Genomic DNA, 26,605 nt, shown 5'->3' with positions numbered 1-26,605 from the left:
TTAAAACATAGTGCCATTTTTATAATGTAAGTATAAATAGAAAAGAAGCATTATCATACAGTTACACGAACAAATAAATATTTAAACATAGTCCACATTTACGAAATAAAAGAAAACCATGCGAATAAACTATAAAATAAAAAAACGATATGGCCATAAAAGTATGATTGAATATAATCTGTCAATGTAGATTACAAATATAGTTCAGTCTTTGATTAACTCGCAACAAAATAATGGGTTATTTATATTGTGAATAACTGTATATATAAGAACTAAATATATGCGAACAGATTGATACTTTTTTTTAGCTCTTTCAAATACATAGAAGGCCAAAATAATTAAAATCCAAGAGCTTATTAAAAATCTTAAGAGCTTACAAATCTTCATAAATTGTATTTACAAATGAGTATACTCATCCCCTCTCTCATCTATATTCAAATGGTCCTCCCTTAGCAGTCATAATCAATTAAGGATATATAGATAGATTTGACATATGTGTTTTGTTGTTTATAAATGTTGGTGTTATAAAATAGAGTCTTGCTGAAATGATAATAAAAAAGCTAATATTTCATAAACACTATCGCCAACAGATTGTCCTCCAAATAATTTCTGACAGTCTTGAAGAATTTATACTTTTAAAAGATACACTGGAAACATATGCAATGATGATTCGTTCCATGTATATTTGCTCTTACGTGTCAACTACACATATAAAACAAGATAACCAACTTATTTGTTTCTTTTTCCAGTATTATAACATTTCATCACTTCAGTATTTTTTAAACTTTTGATTTAGTTGTCCAGCATCGTTAAATCTTTTTCAGCCAAGTCGTCTTCTTCTTGTCTTCTTTTGTTGTTAGGTTCATCAGGTTTGTTATTAACCGTGTCTTCAATTTCCATCGATTTCATCATTTGTAATTCAATGTTTTCTCCCGCGTTTTCTTGCACAATTGTGTTTGCTTTTTGCTGTATTTCTTCTGTTCCTACTGACCTTTGCTTTTTGTTTCGTGGTAATCCTTTTGCTTTTTTATCTCCATGTTTTCTTTCTTTCCTTGCGTTATCCTTTTCTTTTTGTGTTTTTTCATCTTTTCTCATTTCAGTATTCTCTCCACTCGGTTTTTTACTACGGTTCAATATTGTTGCGTCTTGCTTGAATCGTTTTGCATTTAAAACAGTTGTCACAACACAACAGATCTAAATTAAAGAGTGACCTTTAATTAGTAACATGGGTTGACGTCACCACAACATTGAATACTTTTAGTTATATCTTTTTATATCAATTCGAAACTACTGTAGATTTCGACTTTAAATGTTAATATGATACCCCAGAAAATGAATAATTTAATTTTAAGTGAGAGTGCTAGAATTAGTATCATGGGTTCACTGCCATCACAAAATGGACTCGTTTTAGTTTAGTTTAGTTTACAGAAAATGTATCATTTAAATTTAAGATAGAGTGCCAATCTCCTTTGAGGAAATATTGCATCAATTAACTTTTCTTCAAAACTGTGGATATATTTTAGTGATTTCATTTATAATGTAACCATCAGTAAAGCAGAACAACAGTACAATAAAGAAGTTTCTGAGTTATATAAGCAACTAACCCATATAATTTACTTATAAACATTTATTTTTTTTTGATATTTGCTTTCCAGTCTAAAAATTTATGCTCTCTGACGAATTCCTTCTGCTGATGTAATTTTTTTCTTAATTGCATATGAATTCACAGATATATGCTTATATGTAATCAAAGAGCAACACGACGACATAAGAAGCAAAATACATCTACGTGTTTTGGTTTTTTTACCTTTAATCCATTGTTTTGTGAATTTTTTATCAAATCTATACTGAAGACATTGATTATCAAAATTCGCATCTGGTTCAGTTAAGTTGGAATGTTAATATGATGCTTGGGAGCTCTTCTTTGTCCGAAAATCTATTTTTCGTACTGTTTTTTTTTTTATTCCCTTTTTAATATGATAACCGCATGATAACGAATCAAATTATTACAATAAATGTTTATTCATTGATCGCTTCCTTATATTTTAAATTATTTTTCATGGCCTCTGTTTAAAATGTCCTCCTGAGTGTGACAAGTGGTAACAAACTATACAAAGAACCGATGATCGTAAATAGTACAATCGTTTGTAAAACGCAATTTAGTCTTGATACATATAATTTGAAAATGAATGAGAAAGCTAATTCTGTTTCGTGCACTGTTCATAGTTTATTATGGCATTAAAGCAATTAATCAAGGTAGTTAAGATGAATGCATTCCATTACGGGCACAAGTTTGTAGTCCCTTGGGAAATATCGGTTTCACATTAGTAGAACAGATATAATTTTAAACTGTCTTAGTCACAATGACGTCACCTGTTCCTCGAATGTGACATCAACAATGAAAATTGTAGCGAATGTGTACATGCATGGGAAACACGACGGGTTATACATGTGAACAGGGATGGCTTTCTCTTCCAGAGCACCTGACCTGAGTTCACCCTAGATTTTTGTATTTTTCTGTGGCTCTCTATTCTCATTATGTTGTGTTCCATATTTTGTAAACTGTTGTTTGTCCTTTTGTTAGTTTTGTTTTTCCTTTTTCGTTTCTTGCAACGGCATTGACCCAGTGTTGTACAATATGAATTTGTAAATTTCGTGTGTCTTAAACGCTTTTCTGGATGTCATGTATTGAATAATGTGAATACAATTATGTGCGCAACCTTCCATGTGTATGTCATCTAAACTAGTGGACTATCAAATAGTACATAAATGAACATAACCTAAAATCAGTCAATAAACTCATACTGTGTTTTCGTCATGCACTCAGAAAATGGTTACTGTATACCCTTTTAAACATACACATACTCACCTCTGCTAAAATGATGATCGCCATGAATACAATGAAAACTGTGCTGTATATTTTTAATCTTATGTTAACTGCAACATCACATGACTAAAAGACACAATACAATACAAAATGATACAATAGAATATTATAAAACAAACAGATGATAATTCACTTGAATTTTATTCATATCAACCAATACATTACAAAAAGTCACTTTTACTATTTTTCTTCAACCAGTTTCACTCTTGAGAGATATCACCAAATGACTGTCAAAAAATTGACTTTATCGACAAAGTAACTTAATAGTTATAACAAATGGCTTTACATGGGAACATAAATATTATTTCGATTGTAACAAAAAGTTATAATTAATTTCAACTATCCTTTAAAAAGTTCAATCTTGAATATAATTTACTAATTAATTGTATTTCTTTGTTGATTGATTTTCGCTGTACCATCTGAACATTGATAAAATGGACAAAATGAATGCATATATATATGTCTGTATTGGTTGCACCTATTTTTACGGATAATATAATACAACGGAATTTTAAACGACTGTTATACAGTGGGAGGCATTTTTTGTTACAATTCTTTTGTTTTAATCACAAATTTCATGCTTATGTTTATTTATTTGTTGTTTGCCTAACTAAATGTGTTACCACGTTTGGTATTTTGAATTCCAATTTTTAAAATTGTTTGTTGAAAAAACCATTTGAATTGACCGTTCAGTGCGTATTTTACAAATTAAAAATCTATTTATCCGTCTATTATCCGTTTGATGAAAACGATTTATTGTTATTTATACTGTCATTTATTAAGACTTTATAGTCATTTGGTTTTTTATTGATGGAAATATCAAATTCTATATCGATATATTAAGAAATGTTGATAAGATAAATCTAGAGCTTTTGAAAAGAGAAATGGTGATTACACATAAAGACTGCATAACCTAAAGGTTAGAAGTTTTAAAAAACTAACCTTAGAGTGAAAGTAGCCTTCAAGTATAGGAGAGTTACATCTGACATCTCTGCTAGTAGAATAAGGGAAGACATTTGACTGAGAAATGCAACATTGTACTGGAATTTTTTCACCTACTGATCTGTCACCATGTATATACCAGTAGGTAGATTCGAATGACGATTCTATCCTAGGTCCTACTCCACAACATTCTGCCTACATGAAATGTTAACATATGATTCAGTGAGAGCTTCCTCAAATTGCTATCTACTTTTAAAAGTTGTCAGTTATATGTATATGTATATGATCACACTGAAGTTGATGACAAAATCATGAAAAAGAAAAACGACAGATTTCTGTTAAATTGCTTTTACTTGTATTTATTTGTATATTATGTCAGCAGGTTTTCTAACGCTTTTCGTACCAAATACTTTATTTATAATAATAAGCTGACCATTTTTCTTGATGTTGTTTTTATATCTATCAATTATGATTTTTCCCAACACTTAAACAGAAGTCTTTGACAAGTTAAGTTAATAAAAAGATCTCTCAAGATTTTTTTTATAGATGTAACTTGAAAAAGATGGTTGTCTTGAATATGCATTGGGATATGAGCTTTTTCTCCGTGTTGCATGTTTAATTGCTACTTTGAGATGAGGACCAGTTAACAATAAACTTACCGTGTTCGTTTTCTTAATCTTCGCATTAAAGTGATGACAAGTGTGTGTAGTGATTTGTTTCATGACTTGTAATATATTTTTTCATATATTGCACTTAAAACTAAATTGTAAAAACTTTAGATCCATCTAATTGACAAATTCATCGGAAGAAATCAGACAAACTCTTAAACATTAGGTGTTCTAATTTAAACAAGGGGTAAAATCATCTCAATAAAGATGTTTAGCATTTTTTGAATTATAGACTAATACTTGTTGTTATGTTCAATGTTTAAGTACAAATGGCTTTACATGTATATGTTCTGGACAAGTTATCATTTTGTACAAATTATAATTCATATTTTCACATTGTACAAATTGTAATTGGTACACAAAGTGCCTGTACATTTTACAATTGGTACATCATTTGACTAAAATTAACTTATAACAATAATTTAGTAAGGATTTTGTTATAAGAAAATGCATAGATACTCACTATATAATTTGTATTAAATGACCACATCTTAAACCTTATTTGCAATGTACAAAAAAAAGTTATGTATCATTTGTTTGAGCGTGTGAGTGAGTGAACTATGGCAAGCATCGGCAATTGCACAACATATTTTGCTTTTTCATTAAATTTTACAATTACAAGTGCAGCACCGTCCTTTGCATTTACATGCATGAAACTCATTAAGGACCCTGACCACCAGTTATTGAAAGCTTTTGAACTAATTAACGTAGCGAAAGTTGAAGCTCAGGAACCGTTGCTGCAAATAAAGACGTGTCCTTAGCAGCTCAGGATTTATTTATCGACAGATATCCTTTTAAATTTATACAGCTGTTCCAATGCGGTACACTAATTCCCCAGCTTCAATAATTACAAGGATACAACAGGCATACTGAGGAATTGGTATAATGACACAGCCGGCTCTGAACTTTTTCGTTTCGTTTTTTTGGTTATATACTCGGCTTGGATCTGTTGGACAGACGGCGAACGCTTCCTTGAAAGTATGATTGGTGTTTCAACGTCAGTGTCATCTTGGTTGTCACTAGGGCCAATTTCTATTACACTAGCAGAATTCTCATTTGGGTCAATTCCTCTTACCATGTACGCTATCAGAGTTCTCACTGGAGCCAATTTCTAGTATTCTATCGGAATTCTTACTGGGGGTAATTTCTGTTGTATTATCATAATTAACTGGTATGTATGTATCAATTACATTTCCTGTCTCTATCAGGATATTTTTGTATTTTGTAAATAAGGTTAATTGTGTGACCGTTAAATAAACATTATATAGTGTGCATCAATTATTTTTTTTAAACAATATCCATACTATGAATTATTGTGCAAATAATACGTTGATTTTAGTCGAATTTTGTATAAATTGTAATTTGAACAAGCACTTTTTGCACAAATTACAATGCGTTCAAAGTAAAAATACAAATTATAATTTTTACAATAGTTTGTACAAATTATAATTTGTACAATATGATAACTTGTACACAACACATATATCCGTAGTGTAATCGTTTTTGTGTTATCATACCTGTACAAATAGTGTGTTCCATGAAAGGGATGATGACGACTCATGTGTTGCTGAATAGTCAGAATAGTCATAACCACCATTATATTTGTAGCTAGTATTGAACTGATTCATAAGTCTATCGTCTAGCCCTGAAGATACCTATAAGTAAAATCATTCGAGAAAAGGCTCTTACGAATAAACCGGTATGTAAGATAAACGTATCAACCAAAAAAAAACGATAATTAAGGCAAATGTCATTTTAACACAAGTCCATCAATACTATATATATGTCGACATGTTATATTATAGGTCTAAATTATATAGCAAGCTTCATACCTAAATAATGATATTCCTACATCCAGACATTATGATACATTTACTTTGTTGTTTGCCGTATTAAAAGTACAAATATGAAAATGAATTTATGAAGAGTAAATGTGCTCATTTTCAGGTGAAACCCTTACAAATGCTCGTGAAAAAAATGTTATCCGAAAGTCACCACATATTTGGAAGTTGAATCATTATACAGTGTTCAAAAAAGTTTCATGACGTCTTTCGGAAAAAATGCAAAACCGTGCAAATGAAGATAAAATACATTTCTCTTTTAAATTGTAATCAATGAAAATCGTCAAAACGATTAATTTTATATGCAGTTCAATACTAAGTTTTAATGTAGGATCTTTTTTTTTTTAATATATGTTCCTAGATCAGATTCCTTAATAACGAAGTCATCTCAAACAAAACCAACGGAAAATTAACGTTTATGTCTGTGTTGACAGTTACCTCCCCGAAACTGTTTAGATTCAAATGACTATCCTTCGTCTGGAAAGGTACTTTAATTCATAAAAGAAAGTATGTTTTATTTACCCAGGTCTATGTATAACTTGTTTCAATGATATCATTAAAACTAAAGCTGATCAGAAGAAAAAGCAAATCTGTAATTACTGAATAATACAATAATAAATACATTGTATACTTGGTTCACTTACATTATTGAAAAATTTCATGAATAATCCTACTTGAATAAAATTTCCAACTGCCACAATACACAATAGCCCAATACTCTAGTAATACAGAAAATATGCAAGTAATTATATAAACGATATTAATATGATAATTGAACATGTTATAGTCTCCAATGTTATATTTGAGCGATTGAGGGCTTTTAAAAAACTTATTAAAGATACCAGGCTTATAATATTGTACGGCATGCGCGTTTCGTCTACAAAACAAATACCAGTGACACTAAGAGGAAAACTGCTGTAAGTCTAAATCAAAAACAAAGTTGTAAAGCTTAAATAACCGTAAATTTGAAAAATTGTCCAAATACGACTAATGCAATCTGTACCTGGAGGTAGAGCAACCTTGGTGTTCTGAATAAGTCATCATGTTATATACAGTATTTAACTTTTATTAAGAGACACAAACATTTCTATTATGTGCGTTGTGTACTGTTCATGTCTATTGGTCTTTTTTTTCTTTTTAAGCCATGGTGTTTTGAGGTGTTTTGTTTTCGGCTTATGAGTTTAAATATATTTTTGGTATCTTTCATCTCTTTTTCAATAATATGTCATATCAATAAAAACCTAACATCATTAAAATCTCCTCATATATAATCAAATCTAGTAATTGTTTTTAAAATGGGTATGCTTAAACCACATTTCAGTACAGGTTTTGTCAGTAATATTAAGTTTTCTTGATACAACCTTTCTTTCTTTGTTGTTACGAAGTGAAGCTTACCATATGCCAAATGCGCTGTTACTAAAACAGTGATGGAATAAGTTGTTTAAACCAACTTACAAATTTGCTGTATGCCAATTCAAAGTATATTAATACATTTAGTACTTACGACAAAACTAAGAACTCGTTTCCATTTTGGTAAGACCAACAGAACTATGGAAAATATAACATTTGCTATGGATACTGACGAAAATGTGACATTCACAATGGAAAATACGTTGATGGTCTTCATAAAGTTGTAATAATCGGCAATGCTTATTCTTGAGAATAGTTCTTGTATATCCGAGTTTCCAAATACTTTGTCGTATCTTATGTTGATGGCTAGACAAAGCACCACCAGATTACAAATCTGTGTATAGTAATAAACAATTATATAGACTCTGTCAAATTATCTATTAGCCCAGTACATAGCCGTTTAGTCTTGAACGATCCGTTTAGGCTGGATTAAGGAATCAGACATATTAAAAGTATCCAAAGCATAATGTCTCTGACGTACTTGGTAATGTGTGTAGTCATTTATTTTTACCTATGGTGCCGAAACAATTTAAAAATGGCAGTATGTTTATTTGATTGTTACGAGCCCTTACAAAATTTAATGTTCTTCATTCATTAACTGTGCTTACAAGTTGTAGGCTGATTGATCATTATGAATATAGCCCGGTACATGTTGTTCAACTGTTTAAAATGAGGAATCTCTATAGTGAAGTTTACTGTTTATTTTTTTAATTTTTCGTTTATTTGTTTATTTGTTTATTTGTTTGTCTCTTGATAATTCGAAGTATGTGAAAAAAACATTGAACTATTGAATGAGTAGCCAATACCACTATCGGCGATGCTGAACGATGAACTATGGGTTTGTGTTTCTATCAACTTGTTGGTTTGTTGTCTTCGCAAACTTTCTTATATTTCCTTTGATATTCTACAGAATGTTAAATGGACTATATGTGATAAATTCGTCAAAAGAAAAGACAATGGCAATGACAAAATATATCTAGTAGTCAACTACTGATAAAACATAAACAGGAAAAAACTCACGAACAAACTTCCAAGTGATATTAAGTGAACCATTGTCATTTTTGACCTATAATTTAAAAATTTCATCATATACACATACATTTTTTACTTTCAAATAATACATGTAGGAGGAAGATATTGTATTATATGGATGAGCGCGTTAGATCATAAAATACAAAAAAAAAAAAAAATAATGAAGATAACTTATTAAACATTTTGAGTTTTAATGAGCATAATTGATTGTTTTCTAAGATGACTTATTGCATGTGATTCTGCAATCTCTCATCGATTATTACCTTTTATTCAAATATATCATTATTGAATGCTGGTGTTAACGATTAAGCAATTTTTTTTCCATAAAGAAATAATATGTTTGGTTTCGCTGCTTATGTATATGATTGGTAATATCCTTTTATTTATCGTTCACGCATCTCAGTGTACATATAGTATAAAGTTTTAACTACATTTACAACTGAAACAATAAAGTTTACCGTGATATTTTTCAAATAAGTCCAAAACTGTATGACGAAATGAAAATTTGTTGATGCATATTAGGATAAATACCTCATCAGTCTTTTAAGTTTTAATATCACTAAATTTTCTTCATATTTCAGGAACTATAGTAAAAGAATCTTAGTTGTTAGCACCAACAATTCATTATTTTATTCTGTATGCTACCATTATAAATCACATTATATGAGATAACTTTTGTAAAATATTTGTTCACACATTTCCACATTAGTCTATCCCAAAATCAAAGGAAAGATCAACAAAATATTGTTATTTCCCAATGCTTGTATCGCTAAAACCAGTTCAAGGACCTATCTATATATTTCCAAAATTTTGATGTGCTATAAGTAATTTTTTGAAAACATTAAAAGATATGAAAATGTTGGGTTTATAGATACAAGAACTAAAATGTTGGGTAAATAAAGGCAACAGTAATATACCGCTGTTCGAATCGTCTCTTGCTTTGCCCCACATCACACACCAACAAACTCAAATCGAAATGTCACAATTAAAAAAGTTCCTAATCGACAAAAAAAAACAGATAAAATGACTACACATGATACAGGCATCTAAAGATTGACGACCACGAAAACGTGTCGCTAGTGGGATGAGACACCGGCACCAATGTGTTGATGATTGTATTGATCAGTTATTCTATGAAGGAATTCGACAGTAGTAAATGAGGATCATCTTTTTTCTCTTCATTCTTTTTGAAATTCCGGAACTACTGTATGTTAACTTATACGACTTATTCTACTTTTTTCATGTTGTAATTATATATTGCATCATATACTGGAAAAATAATGGACGATCGAATATTTTTTTTAGTTACCTTTTCCAGTTACTAACACAGAATGATTGTATTCCTCTAAACATCATTCTGAACAATACAGACTTTGAATTCAATGCTTTTCCTGTTGATTTTTCAGTTCTCTCTGTCAGTAATATAACTGAATACTCTTTGTTAACAAAGATGACAGCAATAATCTAAGTCGATACAAAACACAAATTATGAATACTTTCGTTTTAATAGAATCTTTTATTATATATTTTTTTTCGTATTGTAAGGAAATATTTAATAATTCAGATTAGCATTGCTGGCCATATTAGTACAAAGAAGTTACATCAAATGTTGGGTTCCTTCTACATCTGTTCTTCATTACATAATTGATATAAACGAAATACTGGCATAACTTTAAAGTCATTTTGCAACGATTGAAGTTTAGTCTATTAAAGTTTATCCAAGAAGTCAACTTCCGTTTCCTCTAAAATGTATGCTTTTAGTTGGAATTAAAAAATATCAGAACTGCTATAACGAACTGTATTTAGTTATGTATAAACATATAGTACGTTAACTTATAATATAATATACCTCTAAAACAATTTGCAGGAGCACAATTGCAAGAAACCAACCAACAAACATTCTAGTTTTGACCAAGATTGCATCTGCACATGTCTAAAAGATATTGATTATTATGATAAACACGTGCGTTTTAATGTAACGTAGCTTCTCCACAATTGAAATCAACAATATTAAGACTTGGTAGTTTTTTACCAGAAAAAGAAAAAAACTCTCCAATTTAAATTAATCCCTAGATATCTTTTCTTTTATCAGATTTAAACACAAATTCAATTCAATTCCTCAGTTTTAATAGATGTTCAATTTAGGTCATATGCTTTATATTCAAGGGAATTCTACATAAAATTATTAAGTTTAGGGAGTACCTGATCTAAGGAATTTACGAAAACATTACTTTTCGAGTCATATATGTCTGAAACTTTTTAAATGATGTCTGGACCTACAAGACTTATTACATGAATTAGTTTGCTAATCATGAAAACATTTTGTATTTGCCTTCATATAACATTATTCAGGTATGAGGCGTCTATGGCACACTTTTCCAAGAAAAGTGATTCTTTTACAATTCCTTCATGTGTGACGAGTGAAGCAATTAAAAAATGTATTGCCATTATCACAAAAGTTATTGGTGACAAAAGAAAAAAAAGAAAAAAAAAACTTTGATTTTTTGAAATACTAAGGCTTTTCTACTTCAGGAATGGATTACCTTAGCTGTATTTGGCAAAACTTTTAAGAGTCTGTAGTCCTCGATGCTCTTCAACTTTACTTTATTTGGTTTTTTTATAGTTTTTTATTTGAGCGTGACTGATGAGTCTTTTGTAGAAGAAACGCGCGTCTGGCGTAAATAAAATATTTCAATCCTGGTATCTATGATGAGTTTATATAGAAAACTCAAAAAAAAAAATTTCAAATGCTCAGCAAAAATCTCGTAAATCATTTTTTTAAATGGTACCAAGTTCTTCGACAAGGGAAGAAGTTCATGCAAATCAGTGCCACCACTTATTTTATACATAATTATCAATACATGATATGGCTCTTAAAACTACTGTTGTGCAGGTTTTCTCCGATTTTCTTACAACCCAGTTGGGGTTATTTTTGAAACTATGAATAATGGGTTTGTGATATCCTCGGTAAGCAAATTTCTACCAGCAGTGTGATCAACCAAGTGGTTGTAAATAGATATAATCAAATAATGTCTATATGGATTATTTCCTTTTAGAACAACATGTCATTCTTTTAACGAAACAACCTTGACGATACCAAAACATTTAATCCACATGTTGTTGCCGATTGGGTTTTATTGTACAATTCTCTATTTTTAAAACTTTAACAAACATTTAAGCAGAAATAATTATTACCACTGTGTATTAGAATGTAACAAATAACACTTACTCTATTAAATGACAAAATATTCATATATGCTACGGGGAAGCCCTACATTCTTTAAAAGGGGCGGATCGCTATACTATTTCATAGACAAAAATCAATTGCCAGACAAAAAGGAAAAACAATGACTCTGAAAAGTTCGTAAAAAATAGTTATAAAAAATGCTTTTCTGCGATCAAAATGTCATAAAACATGAGAAAAATCACATTACCCCTTTTATGTAGATTTTATGGAAAATAACTTACGAAGTGACTTGTATTTTTTGTACATCTTAACAGTTCAATTGCTTCTCCATTCCTGCAATTGCTATACCATTTATATTATAACTGGACAGTGATTTCTAACCTTTATACATATATATGGAATTATTAGTTAGTTTTAACTTGCGCTAAAAATGAGTCGTAGGGCGTTTTTATATCTAAGTTTTTAAGAAAAGAATATCCCACTTAAATGTGTTTTGTGTCGTATATCACTACGGTCGGTCTTTAATTTGATCAATCTTGATACCCCTCGAGGTGTTATACGACAAGAAAATTACATTATCTATAACAGATACCAGAAAAATAAAGACTTCTGTTTTCTTTTTCAAACTTACTTCTGTTTTGTAATCACCACATCCACCAAACAAAGATTCAAACATTGCAGAGTAGGTAAATGTATAAGGATCATTAGAGTTCATTATGCTGGAGTGAGCATTTCTACAACAGAATTGTTTTCCCTGTATGCTTCGTGTATCATTGGCATAATCGACACCACAGCAATGCAGCTGAAAACATCATAAGACTACATTTACATTTCCAAAATAGGAGTTTTTCGCAGTGAAATCTTTATTTTACACAATTTGGGTTTTTTCAATGCCTCCTTGGTTTCTTTTGTTAATATTTATGTTTTTTCGAATGTTTACCATAGTTCTTCATGCACAACTGTTTTAGAATTGTAGGTTTCAATGCTAATAATTTTCGGCATTCGTCTTCCTACTGTTGTATTACGAACCCATTGATAAGATATGATGTATACAAAACGCGTGAATGGTGTATCTATTTATAAACCCGATATATTTCATGATTTTTTAGATGCACTTATTTATGAGCCACGTATCGTCAATTGTCCATTTCTTGTATTCCTACATAACGGTTTTTTGTTTGGCAATTGTGTTGTCTCGATTTCTATAACCTCTCACGTTTCAAATGATCCAAGTTATCATTTTTAGTTTTAAATGAAATCTATATGAATCAGGACACCTTAAAATCACATGCATTTTCGGCGTTTTTTTTTTCGTTTTTTTGGGGGGTGGGGGGAGAGGAGGGGGGGTGGGTGGGGGTTTGTCACTTGTTCTTAATACTGGTGTTTCGTTATAAGTGTTTTGTCCTTTAAAGATGACTGTTGCTTATAATCTAGCGATTGAACCGCCAGTTCCAAACAGTAAAATTTAAAGTACTGTAAATACAATTGTGTTGACCGTTTTGCAATATCTGTGTCAAAGATAACATATATACTTTTTTCCTATTTTTCTCTATTGTTACTTCATTGTTCTTAATAACAAGAGCAGCACGACGGGTACCACGTGTGGAGCAGGATCTGCTTACCCTTCCGGAGCACTTGAGATCTTCCCCAGATTTTGGTGGGGTTCGTGTTGCTTAGTCTTCAGTTTTTTATGTTGTGTCTTGTATACTATCATTTGTCTGTTTGTCTATTTCTATTTTAGTCATGGCGTTGTCAGTTTATTTTCGATATATGAGTTTGACTGTCCCTCTGGTATCTTTCGCCCCTCCTATTTTTTTTATCTATGAGCTTGAAAGTCCCTCTGATATCTTTCGCCCCACTTTTACTTCAAAACATGCGAAGTATTCTTTTTCACCAAATGTAACACTTGAAATGAGTTATTGGACGGATACAACTTGTGGTGCAGGGATTGACTACCCATACTGTGCACTTGAGTTTATTAGTTGACGTCAGGTTCCTTTAATCATCAATTTTCCTCGGACTTCAGTTTTTTTGTGATTTTACCTTTTACTTTTGGTTGTTTTGGGAATTTTTTTTTGACTTTTCGTCTTGTTTGTTTTCTTCTGTTTTATGTGACTTTCTTTTTGTATTTTTTCACTTTGGACCTTTACATTCCTTAAGAGGAAAGAAGTGTGCATTTAATATGTTACAAATTATTTATTTCTTATAAAATTTTCAAAACATATTAATAACGAACATTTTTTTTAAGATATCTATGTAAACATATGTCTTACTTTCATGATCATGTCGTTCCATTTTCCTGTTATTTCATTTCCGATGCCTCCATAAAAATAACCTGATTGCTGTAACCGTAACTGAAATCTCATATCACCATTGATCTAAAAGGCAATCTAATTTTGAATTTGAATGACATATTTTTAATTTATATCACATTCTATATATATCTCAAGTGTATTTCGCTCCATACTGGGTTCGCTCTATTTTAGGTTTACAAAGACCATGGATTACAACATGTTGGTGAGAGAGAAAAAAAATCTACAAATAGGCACCGGTTTGTTATCATTTAGTCCGTATCAATGAACAATAATCAAATTATATGCTTATACAAATGAAAGTCTGTTTGAAAATTGGAATTTAAGGGTCAACGAGACAGCAGGAAAGTATAACGAAAATACCGAACTTCAAGGTTAAATCAAAAAGGGAATTGTCGATCAAAAATGACAAAATCAAAACAAAACACCGACATTTTATTTTATGTAGAAACATTCCATCAGCGCCTGCATATGAAGTACAAATTGTCCAACTGATACAATATTCCAAGTCTGGCATTTGCTCTCATGATTTCTTACATAGAGGTTTGCTGCTCACAAGCAAGCCATTAAACCGAGAAATCAAAGAGGTAAAATCGAAATCGTCCCTTCGTAATTTTACGGACGCCATCACGAGTTGGTTGGTCGTTATAGAAAATCTGTTTACAGATGACGACGAATATATTTAAATTGTCTTAACCACACTCTAGTTCTCTTTTCATCGAATGTGAATTACCGAATTAGACTAATCTCTGGGTTTGTCTTTAAATGAGCAACACAACGGATGTCACATGTGGAGTTCTTTGTAGCACATTGGATCATCACCAGTTTTTAAAGGGGTTCGTTAAGTTCAGTCTTTAGTTTTCTATGTTGTTTTTATGCACTTAAGTGTGTCTTCTGATTTTTTTTCCATGGCATAGTAAATTCTGTTTTCGACCTATGAGTTTGAATGTCCTCTTTTTGTACCTTTTTGGAACCTTGTTTTAAATGTCACCCCTCTTGAACAGTCACTTTTGAAATTACCCAAGAGTGACTGCTCAATACAGGTTTCACTATTTGTAATTTATTCTAACATTAACCAGTTCAATGAATTTAGACATTAAATCAAAAAGATATGTGTAATATAACTTTTACGATCAAACATATTTGTAATAATTTAGTGCATACCTTTTCAATGAAAACTATCCATAGTATAACAGCAATGCATCTTGGTATATGCAAAACCAGAGAGAGAACAGAACTCTGAAATGTAAGGACTTATAATGATATCTTATTGAATCAATGCTCTTAAACTTCGTACTTATTTGGCCATTTATAATTAGTTTGATACGAGCGTCACTTATGAGTCTATATTATAGACACAACGCGCGTATGACGCAATAACTAAATTTTAATCCGTTTATCTGTGATGAGTTCATTTGTCTCACGGACAATCATTTCCCACTTATTTATTTATATAATGGATTGTTTTACTGAAACAGTAAATCAAAATAATAAACCATCTTAATGTTATCTCGCAGTTTTCAAAACTAGATAAGTGTCTATACCTGTTCCAAATTTAAACACATTTGTAACGTCAAATTCAATTATACGTATTTGTGTACCATTGTCGAATTACTGGCTACTGGAATGATGAAATCTCTGAGAATAACAATCCCCAGCAGGAGTATCTACCTAGGGGTAATTAATACTTTCATTGTACCAATTTTAATGCACTAGATGCCTTTTTTGACAATTTTTGTCTCTTCACTGAGGCTTACTATGTGCTTTGAATGTGTATCAGTGAATGGTAGTGTCTAACAATTGTCCTTAAAGCTGAGTTTTATGTTTTAAAAGGAATAAAGACTTTAAATTTACTGGTACATTTGGATTTTGTAAAAAAAAATACTGTAATCAGTGATTTGTTGACAGTAGTTTGCCTTTAAAGTTTGTTATATGTCCTTCATTTATTTCTTAAGTCTTCTCTGTTTATTTATTTAATGCCTCCGTATTTCTCAAATCAATTTTCTGTTTGTTTGTTTTCGACTCATTTTTAACTGTATCACAACGGACATTGTCAATCGTGAAATTGCTCAAAAATTTTCTTTTTATCACATGGTGTCCGAATTTTACTTTGAAAAAAATTTAGAAAAAATGTAATAACCATTTATAAATGTATAACTCCTAGGCGCTTTTCCTGAAAAACATCCGTCAACATGACCGCCTAAGGCAAAACATTTTAAAGCTAAAGATGTATAACTAACATGTCTAACAAACTGCGTGGAGAGCTGAATGACCAAAGAGGATCTTAACTATTAGCACATGTAATTCGTTTTTTTACAACGGTAGGATTCAAATCAACTTTTAACCCCTTTCACCTCTTCCCCAAAAAATATTTAACGAACTTTCACAGGCAATTATATATATATATATATATATATCAATAAAATGGTATATTTAGGAGTCTTTAATGAAACATTATTATTATTGTTTGGGTTATTCTCACCGTATATACAATTATCTAACCAAGCTGTTGCTAAATTACATACCGTGCCAAGTATCCTTGGTGATTTCTTCCAAGATCCTACTAAGCCAAGAACAGCCACTGACGACGTTAATAATCCAATAACAACAGAAGCTGCGGCAAGACCCGACAGTATATCATAGAAATAGTAGTTGTAAAACTGCAGTTTGTAAAATATGTGTCTGAGAGAGCCATCGGTAATAAATATGCCCCCTATAAGTGTTAACCCGAGTACAAAGTGCCCAACACCTGCTGCCTGAAATATGTAAAATAATTATCAATGCATTGAGGTGTATTTCATTGATGTTCTTTTAACTAGTTTTGGTGCTTAAGTGCAAATCTGCCTAAGAATCAGGCAGTGGTGAAAACATGACAAACAAAAACCCACTCAGGTTGACATTAATTTTTGTTCAAAATGTATAATGGTGCATGAATATAACATTCGTTTCCTTGTCCTGTTCTGGTAATTCAAGATATAATTTGGTTGAAATGCACTAGAAATTAAAAATTAAGGGGAGCTAACTCCGTAATTTGCTATCATTCTGACTAAAATTTATCTAGAGATTTCTCGAATTACCAGACACGCAGAAACGAAAGACCTACCATTTCTAACTCAGGATGAAGGTAACTTCAAAATAGGCTGGTTAGGTCGGTAAGTTTTTTCGGCCATGTTTTTTTTTTCAAAATTGCCTGATTCTTACAAAGACTGGCACTTAACTTATATACGGTTTTTAATAACATTAAAAGTTTCATCATCTGAAAAAATTGGTGTGCCATCATATTCAGACAATGTAAAGATGAGAAGTAAATTTTTATGCCAGCTAACACTTGATTTTGTTTATATCTGTGCAAAACACAACATAGAACAACCCATCATGTTAAGCTCTCATGATATTTCTGCTATGAATGTTGAAGATTATGGCAGTTTTTTTAAATCTAATTGTAATATCTTTGATCACTTCAAATACTTACAAGTGAGCTTATCTTAAGTGTGACCGACGCAACCACAACTTTTGACCTGTAATTGCAAGAAGCTGAAATTATCATAATTTATAGAAAGTAAAATCACAAAAATACTGAACTCCGAGGAAAATTCAAAACGGAAAGTCCCTAATCAAATGGCAAAATAAATGATAAAACACATCACATGAATGGACAACTGTTATATTCCTGACTTGGCACAGGCATTTTCAAAATTGTAGAAAATGGTGGATTGAACCTGGTTTTATAGCGCTAAACCTCTCACTGTAATTAGATCTTTAAATATTGTTTTTATTGGTATACATATTGATTTTGTGATGAGTAAATTAAAACCTTGGCATTGCACAAGGTCTTTTTTTTTCTCTGACTGTAAAATTATGAAAACTACACGATATAAATGTTATGCGTCCGATGCGCTTTTCTGGATTTACCTTCATCAGGAACGCTTAAAGTCGAATATTTGAAAGCCAACGATGTATAATGACCGAAAACGTTGAAGAGCTATAAACCAAAAAGGACCTAAAAATAGACAAATTCATCAAAGGCCAAATTTGCCTGAGGGAGTTGAAACTTTAGTTTCTGTATAATTTCATAATTTATAAACGGGCCATTTTAGATATTTTTTTAGAAATCATTTCGGTACCGACGTACTGACTACCGAGCTGATGATACCCTCGGGGACTAATATTAAATGACGTCTGAGTACTGAAATATTTGTTAGCATTTGCGAGTACTCTCAGATCTGTATTAAGTGTTGTTATGGTTGTCAGGATGTATAAATACGTATACCCTTCCACGAACAGTTAGTGTTTTTCTTTGAAGTTTTTGTCTGCTTTTTTCGATCTGATGAGTTAAGCCCTTTTCAACTGATTTTTATAGTTTCTTCTTTTGTTGAGCTGTAACACCACTGTCCAAGGTAAGGGGAGGGTTTGGCGCCAACAAACTAGTTTTACCCCGCCACATTCGATTTTCTTTATGTGCCTGTCCCAAATAAGAATCTTGTCGATTTTTGCTGTTTACCATATGTTTTAGTTCGTTGTTTCATGCATGAAAAGGATAAATACTTTTCTCGTTTGAATTGTGTTACATTGAGTCACTTCGTAGCCTTCTATAGCAAACTGTGCAGTATGGGTTTTGCTCATTGTTGATGGCAGGCCGTACGGTGACCTATAGTTCTATAAACTTCTTTTTCATTTTGGTCTCTGGTAGAAAGTTGTCTCATAGGCAATCATACCACATCTTCTTTTTTTTAATAAGCCTTTAATCATAATCAGTCTTTTCGTCGAATTCTTCTTACAATGCTTTATAGGTTTTGGTTTAATCTATACTTAGTTTTATCTTTTGTTTACGAATGTTCGGTTTAAGAAGAATTTACTGCTTAAACAAACATGATTGAACAAAAATGTTGTTGTGTATAGAAATGTGATATAATATTCATATATTATTTTATATGATAATTTACAAAAAATTATGTAAAAACAAATAATCAACTTTAATTAACAATATGTCAAGTTTTTATCTTCACAATAAAAACATACTACTATATACTTATTATTGTACAACTAAACAAATAAAGAGAATGGTTTACTTTAAATTTACAAATTGTGACTTGGATGGAGAGTCTCATTGACACTCATACCATATCTTCTTATATCTATATAAGGTACAAGTTATGAATAAAATGCTACATTTCACCTGTTCCAATTATCTTTTATAAAGATGATCATACTTCGAAATATTCCAAGCTTCAAACTCAACAATATATAATACGTATTCTTTGAAATGCTTGATTCTTTTTCTTTGAATTCAAGTTTACGGAATGTGTATTCAGCTGCAACTATTGTAACAATCTGTAAGAGTATCAATATTTAACAAAATACATCTTATTTCAATAATGGTTTATAAGTTATGTCGTTTTTCTATGCTACACACATATCAATCCCAAACGAATGCATATCGCATTTGTCTTTGATTTCAAGGTATAGAAATGCACATTCTAACATTTTTTTAGCCATTGCGTTGTTAGTTTATTTTCGATCTATGAGTTTGAACGTCCCTCTGGTATCTTTCGCCCCTCCTTGACAAATATAATTACAACTATACACATGTCACATGAACAAATTAGAAAAGTACATATCACAAACTGTCCATGTTGTAATTACAGAAAACACAGTTAAAATTGGCAGTTATTATTGGCACTATTACAAATTAAAAGTAGCAAAGTTCGAATTTCAAATTACACAGCTACATTTATACAGTTTAAGAATTGCTAAGTTGGAGTAATGACACCTTTGCCTTTCCATACTTTGCTGAATCATTGTATGGAACTTTATGTGGACTTTTCGTGGTCTTTTAGAAGTTTCTGTTGGTCATAGTATTGGTTGGTTTTTATTTGCCTGTTGCTGTATTCTGTGTCATTTGGCATGCTGTTGGGGTTTTAATAAACAGTAGGGGTAACTATAAATCAAGTAAAAAGCAAAAATATAAAATACAACATTTCTATCTGTACAAAATCATTAAATTTTATCAGTTTTTCAAATTAAATTGTTTTGGTACAATTTCAATGAATACTGGTGTGTGCCAATAACATGAAACGGTGTCAAATACATAATATACTGTTAAGGACTGTGTCCCCTAGAAAAAAAACCACTCAACAAACTCACTTCGGTGTTTAAAATGGTCAGTTTTACAATGATGTTTTACATACCTGACACACTATACACGTCACAATTACTCCGATGTATATTTCTAAGTAAGTGTCTAATTTCTGGACATACACACTCCCACAGTCATATATTACTGGATCACTACTGTTGCATCCAAGCTACAAATAGAAGGAAAAATCCCATATATTTATTTCTTATATTCCCTATTGCTAAATTAAGAAATTGGTTAGAAAATAAGGTTCTTCCAGCTTCCTTAGGCAAAGTTGACATAGAGGAATTTTGTATTCTTTTTTTAAACCTTTTGCTCGTTTAGCCCCTCGAGCGGCTTTGTATTTCTTTCAAGATCACTGTCTATCCAATGTTTAGGTTGGGCTTTCTGATGAAGGTAATCCAGATAAGCGGTTCGGACACAGGAATTTCAAATAAAATGTAATATTTCTTTATTGATTTTATTATATGAAATATGTGCTGGAATTCAATCTGCAACAAATGAGGTTTCTTACCATACAGTGTACATGCCATACCCGCATCTTTTTGTTTCTTCAAATTTTAAATATTTCCAACAATAAAATATGAAAAATACCGAACAAAACGGAAAGTCCTTTAGCAAATGGCCAATCAAAACCTCAAACGTATCAAAAGAACTGAAAACAACTGTCATATTCCTGAATAGGTACAAGCTTTTACTTTTGTAAAAAATTGTGGACTAAACCTGGTTTTATAGCTAGCTACACCTCTCACTGTGTGACAATTGTATACAATTTTATTGTATTGACAACAATGGGGTGTAATATACTTGTGTGTCAGTCACCAGGTAATTGAATCCTTGTCAAACTACACCTTGCCAAATGTTTTGAAACAGAAAGTGTAACGTTATACAAATTTAGTACTGCATGTAAATGATTACGTAAATTCCAAAAGAAAAGTGACAAATAACAGTACATGACGGCGATGAAGACAAGCAACATTCCACAAAACAAAACACAGTAGACTAAAAATTCGATCTCTTAACGAGTATAAACTTTCATGCACCACTAATGGCCTCATCTTAGTGTTTGTGGGATTAAACGTTTCTCCCTTAGGGGATATCTGCATAATCAATGGTTGTGCATTTTCAAATTAACGACGGACATAGAGAAACATTGCAACCGTAACTATTATGAAGACTTAAAAAAGGTTTAAGCTAAATATTACACAGTGAATAAGCAGATTACGTAGCTGTACTTTCATTCTCTCAAACACTGATTCATTGTTACTAAAAACAAAGTTGTGTTATATCTACACCATGAATAGATAATACAGGCATATTGCCAGGCAGAAAAGGAATATTGACTCCTAGGTTTAAATGTTTCTTTGTGTCTGATTACAATTGTTGCTGATGGAAAGACATATGCATTATTCATCCCTGTCAAACGTGTATAGCAAGTTACCCGTACGTACATATAACGTATTTGTAAAGATGACGGCACAGACATGTGCAGTGCAGTGTATTTGACCCTTCATATTCTGCGGAAAATGTCTGTACCAAATCAGGAATATTATAGTTGTTTTCAATTCGTTCCTTTGATTCATATATTCTATAAATTGATTTTGTCCATGTTCCCTTATTCAACATCGATGTCGGTATATTTGTTTGTTTCCTGGGTTGTTTTTTATGTCAAAATTTGAATTGAACTTCAATAAATCATTAACAATTTACAAAATTATGGTGTGTTGATGATGAAAATACAATGATCCGATTGTAAATTGTTTTTTCGTACAATTCAAAGTGAAAAAATGAATATTAAAAGTATTGCTGATTTAAATTTCCATGATTACAAAAACTACTTTCCCAAGTACTTACTTTTCTATTTATAATTACTTTTTGGAAGATTTAAAAATATCTAGTCAAACTGTTGAAAATCTTGTTGAGGAATATTGAGAAACAAGCAGTTAAAATAGCTTTGTGCAGTTAGATCGGTGTGAGCCAAGGCTCCGTGTTGAAGACCGTACCTTGACCTATAATGGTTTACCTTTATAAATTGTGACTTGGATGGAGAGTTGTCTCATTGGCACTCATACCACATCTTACTATATCTATTGATTTATTGTTTAAAGACACGTATTCTGAATTTTCGATTTAATTGATATTTTAATTTGTGAAGAGCGCATTGCATGAAGTGTGGAAGAATATGTATTTATTTAATTTTTTTTATTTTGTTCTGATAAAACTGCACTTCCGTCGAGCATAGTCGACCTTGAACAAGTTTTGATTACTTTGTTTAGACCATTTTGGTTTTTTTTTTCTCAAACAATGTATATGTCTGCATTCTTAACTTGAGGTAGTAAAAATCCAAGTTAAAATTCCATAAATCTATCAAAACTTTTTTTATCCTTTCTGATCATAAAGAACCTGATGTTTCATCGTATTCACGCATCCCTGACCTTCACATTAATAGGTTTGAGCGTTCCGGGTGAAGATAAATCAACAAAAGCGCCTCCGCTGCACTCAATTTATATGGGCACTGTGTATCATCGCCACCGGAAATTGTGTACTAACGAAGCGGAGAGAAAATGAAAAAAAAGTAAACAAGGTAAGAATTTATTCAATTTAAAGCATTTTTACTGATTTGACGATGGTACCGCTTAAGAAAAGATTTTTTGATATATAATTCTTTAAATTATAAGGCCGATAAGTACAAAATTATTACAAGATTTTGTGTTATACTCCAAAAACTTGCCCCTTAGTACCCGAAAATTTCGAGGTCGATCGTCCTCTGTCGCCCCATTGGCAAGATATTCATTCAACTGTTTTTCATTATTTTTCCAGACATGTTTTTAGATTATGATAATGTGACATCATATTTACTGAGATTTGTTGTCAAAAAGACGTTTTTTAAAGAATATGGATCATAACATTGTGTGTTTATTGTACGGCGAATTGCAAAACGTTGTACGGCGAATTGCAAAATAACAACTTTTGTCTGTACGGCGTCTTGCAATATATTGTAATTTAAAGATGAAATTAATCACTGTTTAGATAATATCAAGTGACGATATTTTGTCCATATCAAAGCTTTATCGCCTTTCAAATATACAAAATAAACTACATATCAAATATTATAAAATGTATGCCGTTAATTTTGCTCAGAAGTCGTCGTTGCGTACCTCTATTCGACTTTGTGTTTTTAAAGACAAACAGTTTTTTTCCGACCATATTCTCCTAAAGACATTCATATATCGTTATACTACTAACGACTGTTGTCTTATTTGTTGTCAGGGTGAAATTTTGTAAGTTCAATAAAAAAAACGACCATTCATCTTTCCTTGGTGCTTGAAAGAATGTTTTTTCTTCTAATATAAACAGTGGAGATGTGGTATGATTGCAAATAAGATAACTGATCACCAGGGTCAAATAAAGTGTATGTACTAAGCAATTGTATGCTCTCGTCCGGCCTTCAACAACGAAAACACGTACCTTATAGTCGGCTATAAAAAGCCCCGACATGAAAAATATGGAAGGATTCAACAAGAAAACTAACGGCCTAACTCATAACAAAACAATGTACGAAAAACAAAAAATACGACAGAGATGAACCAACGACAACCACCGAACTACATGTACAGGCTCGTGACTTCGGACAGACACTTTAAGAATGTGCTGGGTTAAATGCATTGTTTATTTTTTTAATTTCTGAAACGAATAATTTGTCTAAAGAAAAGTGAAGAAAATACCTTTTTTTCATTGAGAATTAGAAGAAATAAATCATGAATTGTGTTTAGAATTAATCTTCTTAAAATTAAAATTGTATTTCTTTTTAGTTTAAGTAAATTCAATCAATCTTTTTATGTACAGGGAAAAAAGAATAAAACACTGTTGCTAAGGCTGTTTGGCCTAAACTTAAAGGAGTAGTTGGAGGGGTAGTGGGAAGGAGTGTATTCGTCCGAATTCTCATTGTAGTACATTTTCATGATTACTATGTATAATATTTCTGAGTAAATTTTAATGTGATATTGTGCCAAATAAAATTATATAATTAATACAAGTAAGACTTGCATTTGCTTTAAAAGATATACATGTAGCAGAACGTGATTATTTGTTTTCAAACACACCTTCTCTGTTTTGAAACTTATTAATGTATGGATCTCGGCCTATCATTTTGTTGAATATAAATGTGAATTCATAGTGTTTCAAAATCAACAGTTAGCCCTATTTTTGTGTGTGTGTGTGTAAATGATCTAACCTTTAGATAGATGCTAGAATTAAAATAATTTTTCTTACTAAAAAGAAAAATTTGCAACTAAAATACGCCTGAATGTAAAAAGGTGTACCCGACTTATTCTTTCACGATAAGAATTTACCGATTTCGGTTTTTTATCAAAATTGTTTAGGAGGGCAAATAAATAAAAGAACGCTATCAATTCAACATTTAAATATTCGTGGATTTTTTCAAAAGATTTTATGAGTATGCATCATCAGGAATTAAAAAAATATTTCAACCTGTCCTTATTAGATGTTATTTGATTATATTTCTTTAACTTACAAGTCGAAGATGCTAGCTTTTGTGTATTGTATTATTAAGTATATAGCATTAAAAAGACAACAACAAAAAAAACTACATACAAGGTCATCTTTATTCTCAAGTAGAAAGTAGATTTGTATCCCTTGTATCGGATTTTTTTTTCATTCTTTCCAAAAATTATTAATATAAGGTTAATATTTTTACAAATTCAAACAGTGTTAGCCACCGAGCTTGTTCGTTTCTTAGAAAATTAATGTTCTTTATTTTAATATATTGGCTGTATCTACCTTTTACAAATTAGACAACAACATTAATTGAATAAGGAGATGTGAAATGATTTTCAATGAGAGGACTATCCAACAAAGTCCAAATGAAATGGATTTAACCAACTATTGGTCATTATACACTTCACAATGAACAAAACCCATATACCGTATCAAAATTGCCTGATTCATAACAAAATCATGAACAAATGTCAGACAGCAACCTACGACAGCCGCTATATTACATTTTCCTGACCAGGGACAGACACATATAAGAGGCATAAAAACAGGTCAGTGAAACAGTGACATGCCTTTCCGAAATTTGCAACATTTGCCAGCTTTTGTATATGCCGTATTCATATTGTATACATCGGGTATGTAAAAGATGTAATAGGACTGTGTTCAAGCCTTATATTGTGTATACATCTTAAATGCTGTCAAGCGAATTATATTTTTATCAAATGCATACTGAGATATTTGAACTTAATACTTTATTTTCTTTAAAAGGACGGCAAATAAATATTCTAAAATTAGCAAGTTGCCATACAGTTGAAAACAAGTTGCCATACAGTAAATTTGTCAACACGAGCAAGTTGCCGTACCCTAGACTTTATTTTTTATGGTCTATATTCTTTAAAAAACATCTTTTTGACAACAAATTTCAGTAAATATGATGCCCTCTATAATTATCTAAAAGGGTGTCTGGAAAAATAATGAAAAACAGTTGAATATCTTGCTAATGTGGCGACAAAGGACGATCGACCTCGAAATTTTCGGGAACTTAGTGGCAAGTTTTGGAGTATAACACAAAATCTTGTCTTAATTTTGTACTTATCGGCCTAATAATTTAAAGAATTATATATCAGAAAATCATTTCTTAAGCGGTACCCTCGTCAAATCAGTAGAAATGCTTTAAATTGAATGAATTCTTACCTTGTTTACTTTTTTTTCCATTTCTCTCCGCTTCGTTAGTACCCAATTTCCGGTGGCGATGATACACAGTGTGGGTTGTTTATTATTCTATTTGAAAGAGCATTTAACTAGAAAATTTTTTCATGTTTCTCTTTATCCTGGTAATACAATACTTAAAAACAAATAACCCAATACATGTAGTCAATGTAAATCATCTCACATCACATTATCTAATCTTATAAACAATCTTATTGTAGTCTTATAAATAATCGCATCATAGATGCCACGATTAAAATTTAGTACGCCAGACGCCGATCTCATTTACAAAAGTGTTTGCGCGATTCAAATAAAAACAATTATAATGAAAAAAAAAATATCAACCATCTTATTATGAGTAAGAGGCAGCATTAGGAGTATATCGATGTTCTTACTAAAAAAATCAAAAAATAAAAAACCTGATGTCTTTGCATGAAATCGAAACGCAATGAGATCGAGTGAAGTG

At 31.2% G+C, this 26,605-nt stretch overlaps 1 protein-coding gene and 1 long non-coding RNA gene across 4 annotated transcripts in view; both read right to left on the bottom strand.

Annotated features, from left to right (window-relative positions):
* Positions 1 to 274: 274 nt before the first annotated feature.
* LOC127706052 (uncharacterized) overlaps positions 275 to 26,605 on the bottom strand; it is a 317,740-nt gene continuing 291,409 nt past the window's right edge. For all 3 annotated transcript variants that reach the window (XM_052210460.1, XM_052210459.1, XM_052210462.1), the window contains 3 exons: positions 3,830 to 4,024; positions 2,870 to 2,953; positions 275 to 1,194 (listed from right to left, as the gene is read on the bottom strand). In XM_052210460.1, the coding sequence (XP_052066420.1) occupies positions 793 to 1,194; positions 2,870 to 2,953; positions 3,830 to 4,024 (681 nt within the window). In that variant the 3' untranslated portion in view covers positions 275 to 792. The remainder of the gene's footprint in view (positions 1,195 to 2,869; positions 2,954 to 3,829; positions 4,025 to 26,605) is intronic.
* Positions 12,667 to 17,029, bottom strand: LOC127706072 (uncharacterized). The gene is made up of 4 exons (XR_007984196.1): positions 16,805 to 17,029; positions 15,444 to 15,518; positions 14,241 to 14,345; positions 12,667 to 12,769 (listed from the first exon to the last, which is right to left on the bottom strand). It is a non-coding gene; the product is annotated as an uncharacterized LOC127706072 (long non-coding RNA).

This window comes from Mytilus californianus, unplaced genomic scaffold (genome assembly GCF_021869535.1).
Source record: "Mytilus californianus isolate M0D057914Y unplaced genomic scaffold, xbMytCali1.0.p SCAF_6, whole genome shotgun sequence".
In the NCBI taxonomy this organism is placed as follows: Eukaryota; Metazoa; Mollusca; class Bivalvia; order Mytilida; family Mytilidae; genus Mytilus; species Mytilus californianus.
Note: the sequence above shows the minus strand (reverse complement) of the source record. Positions and strands in the feature narration are given on the sequence as shown.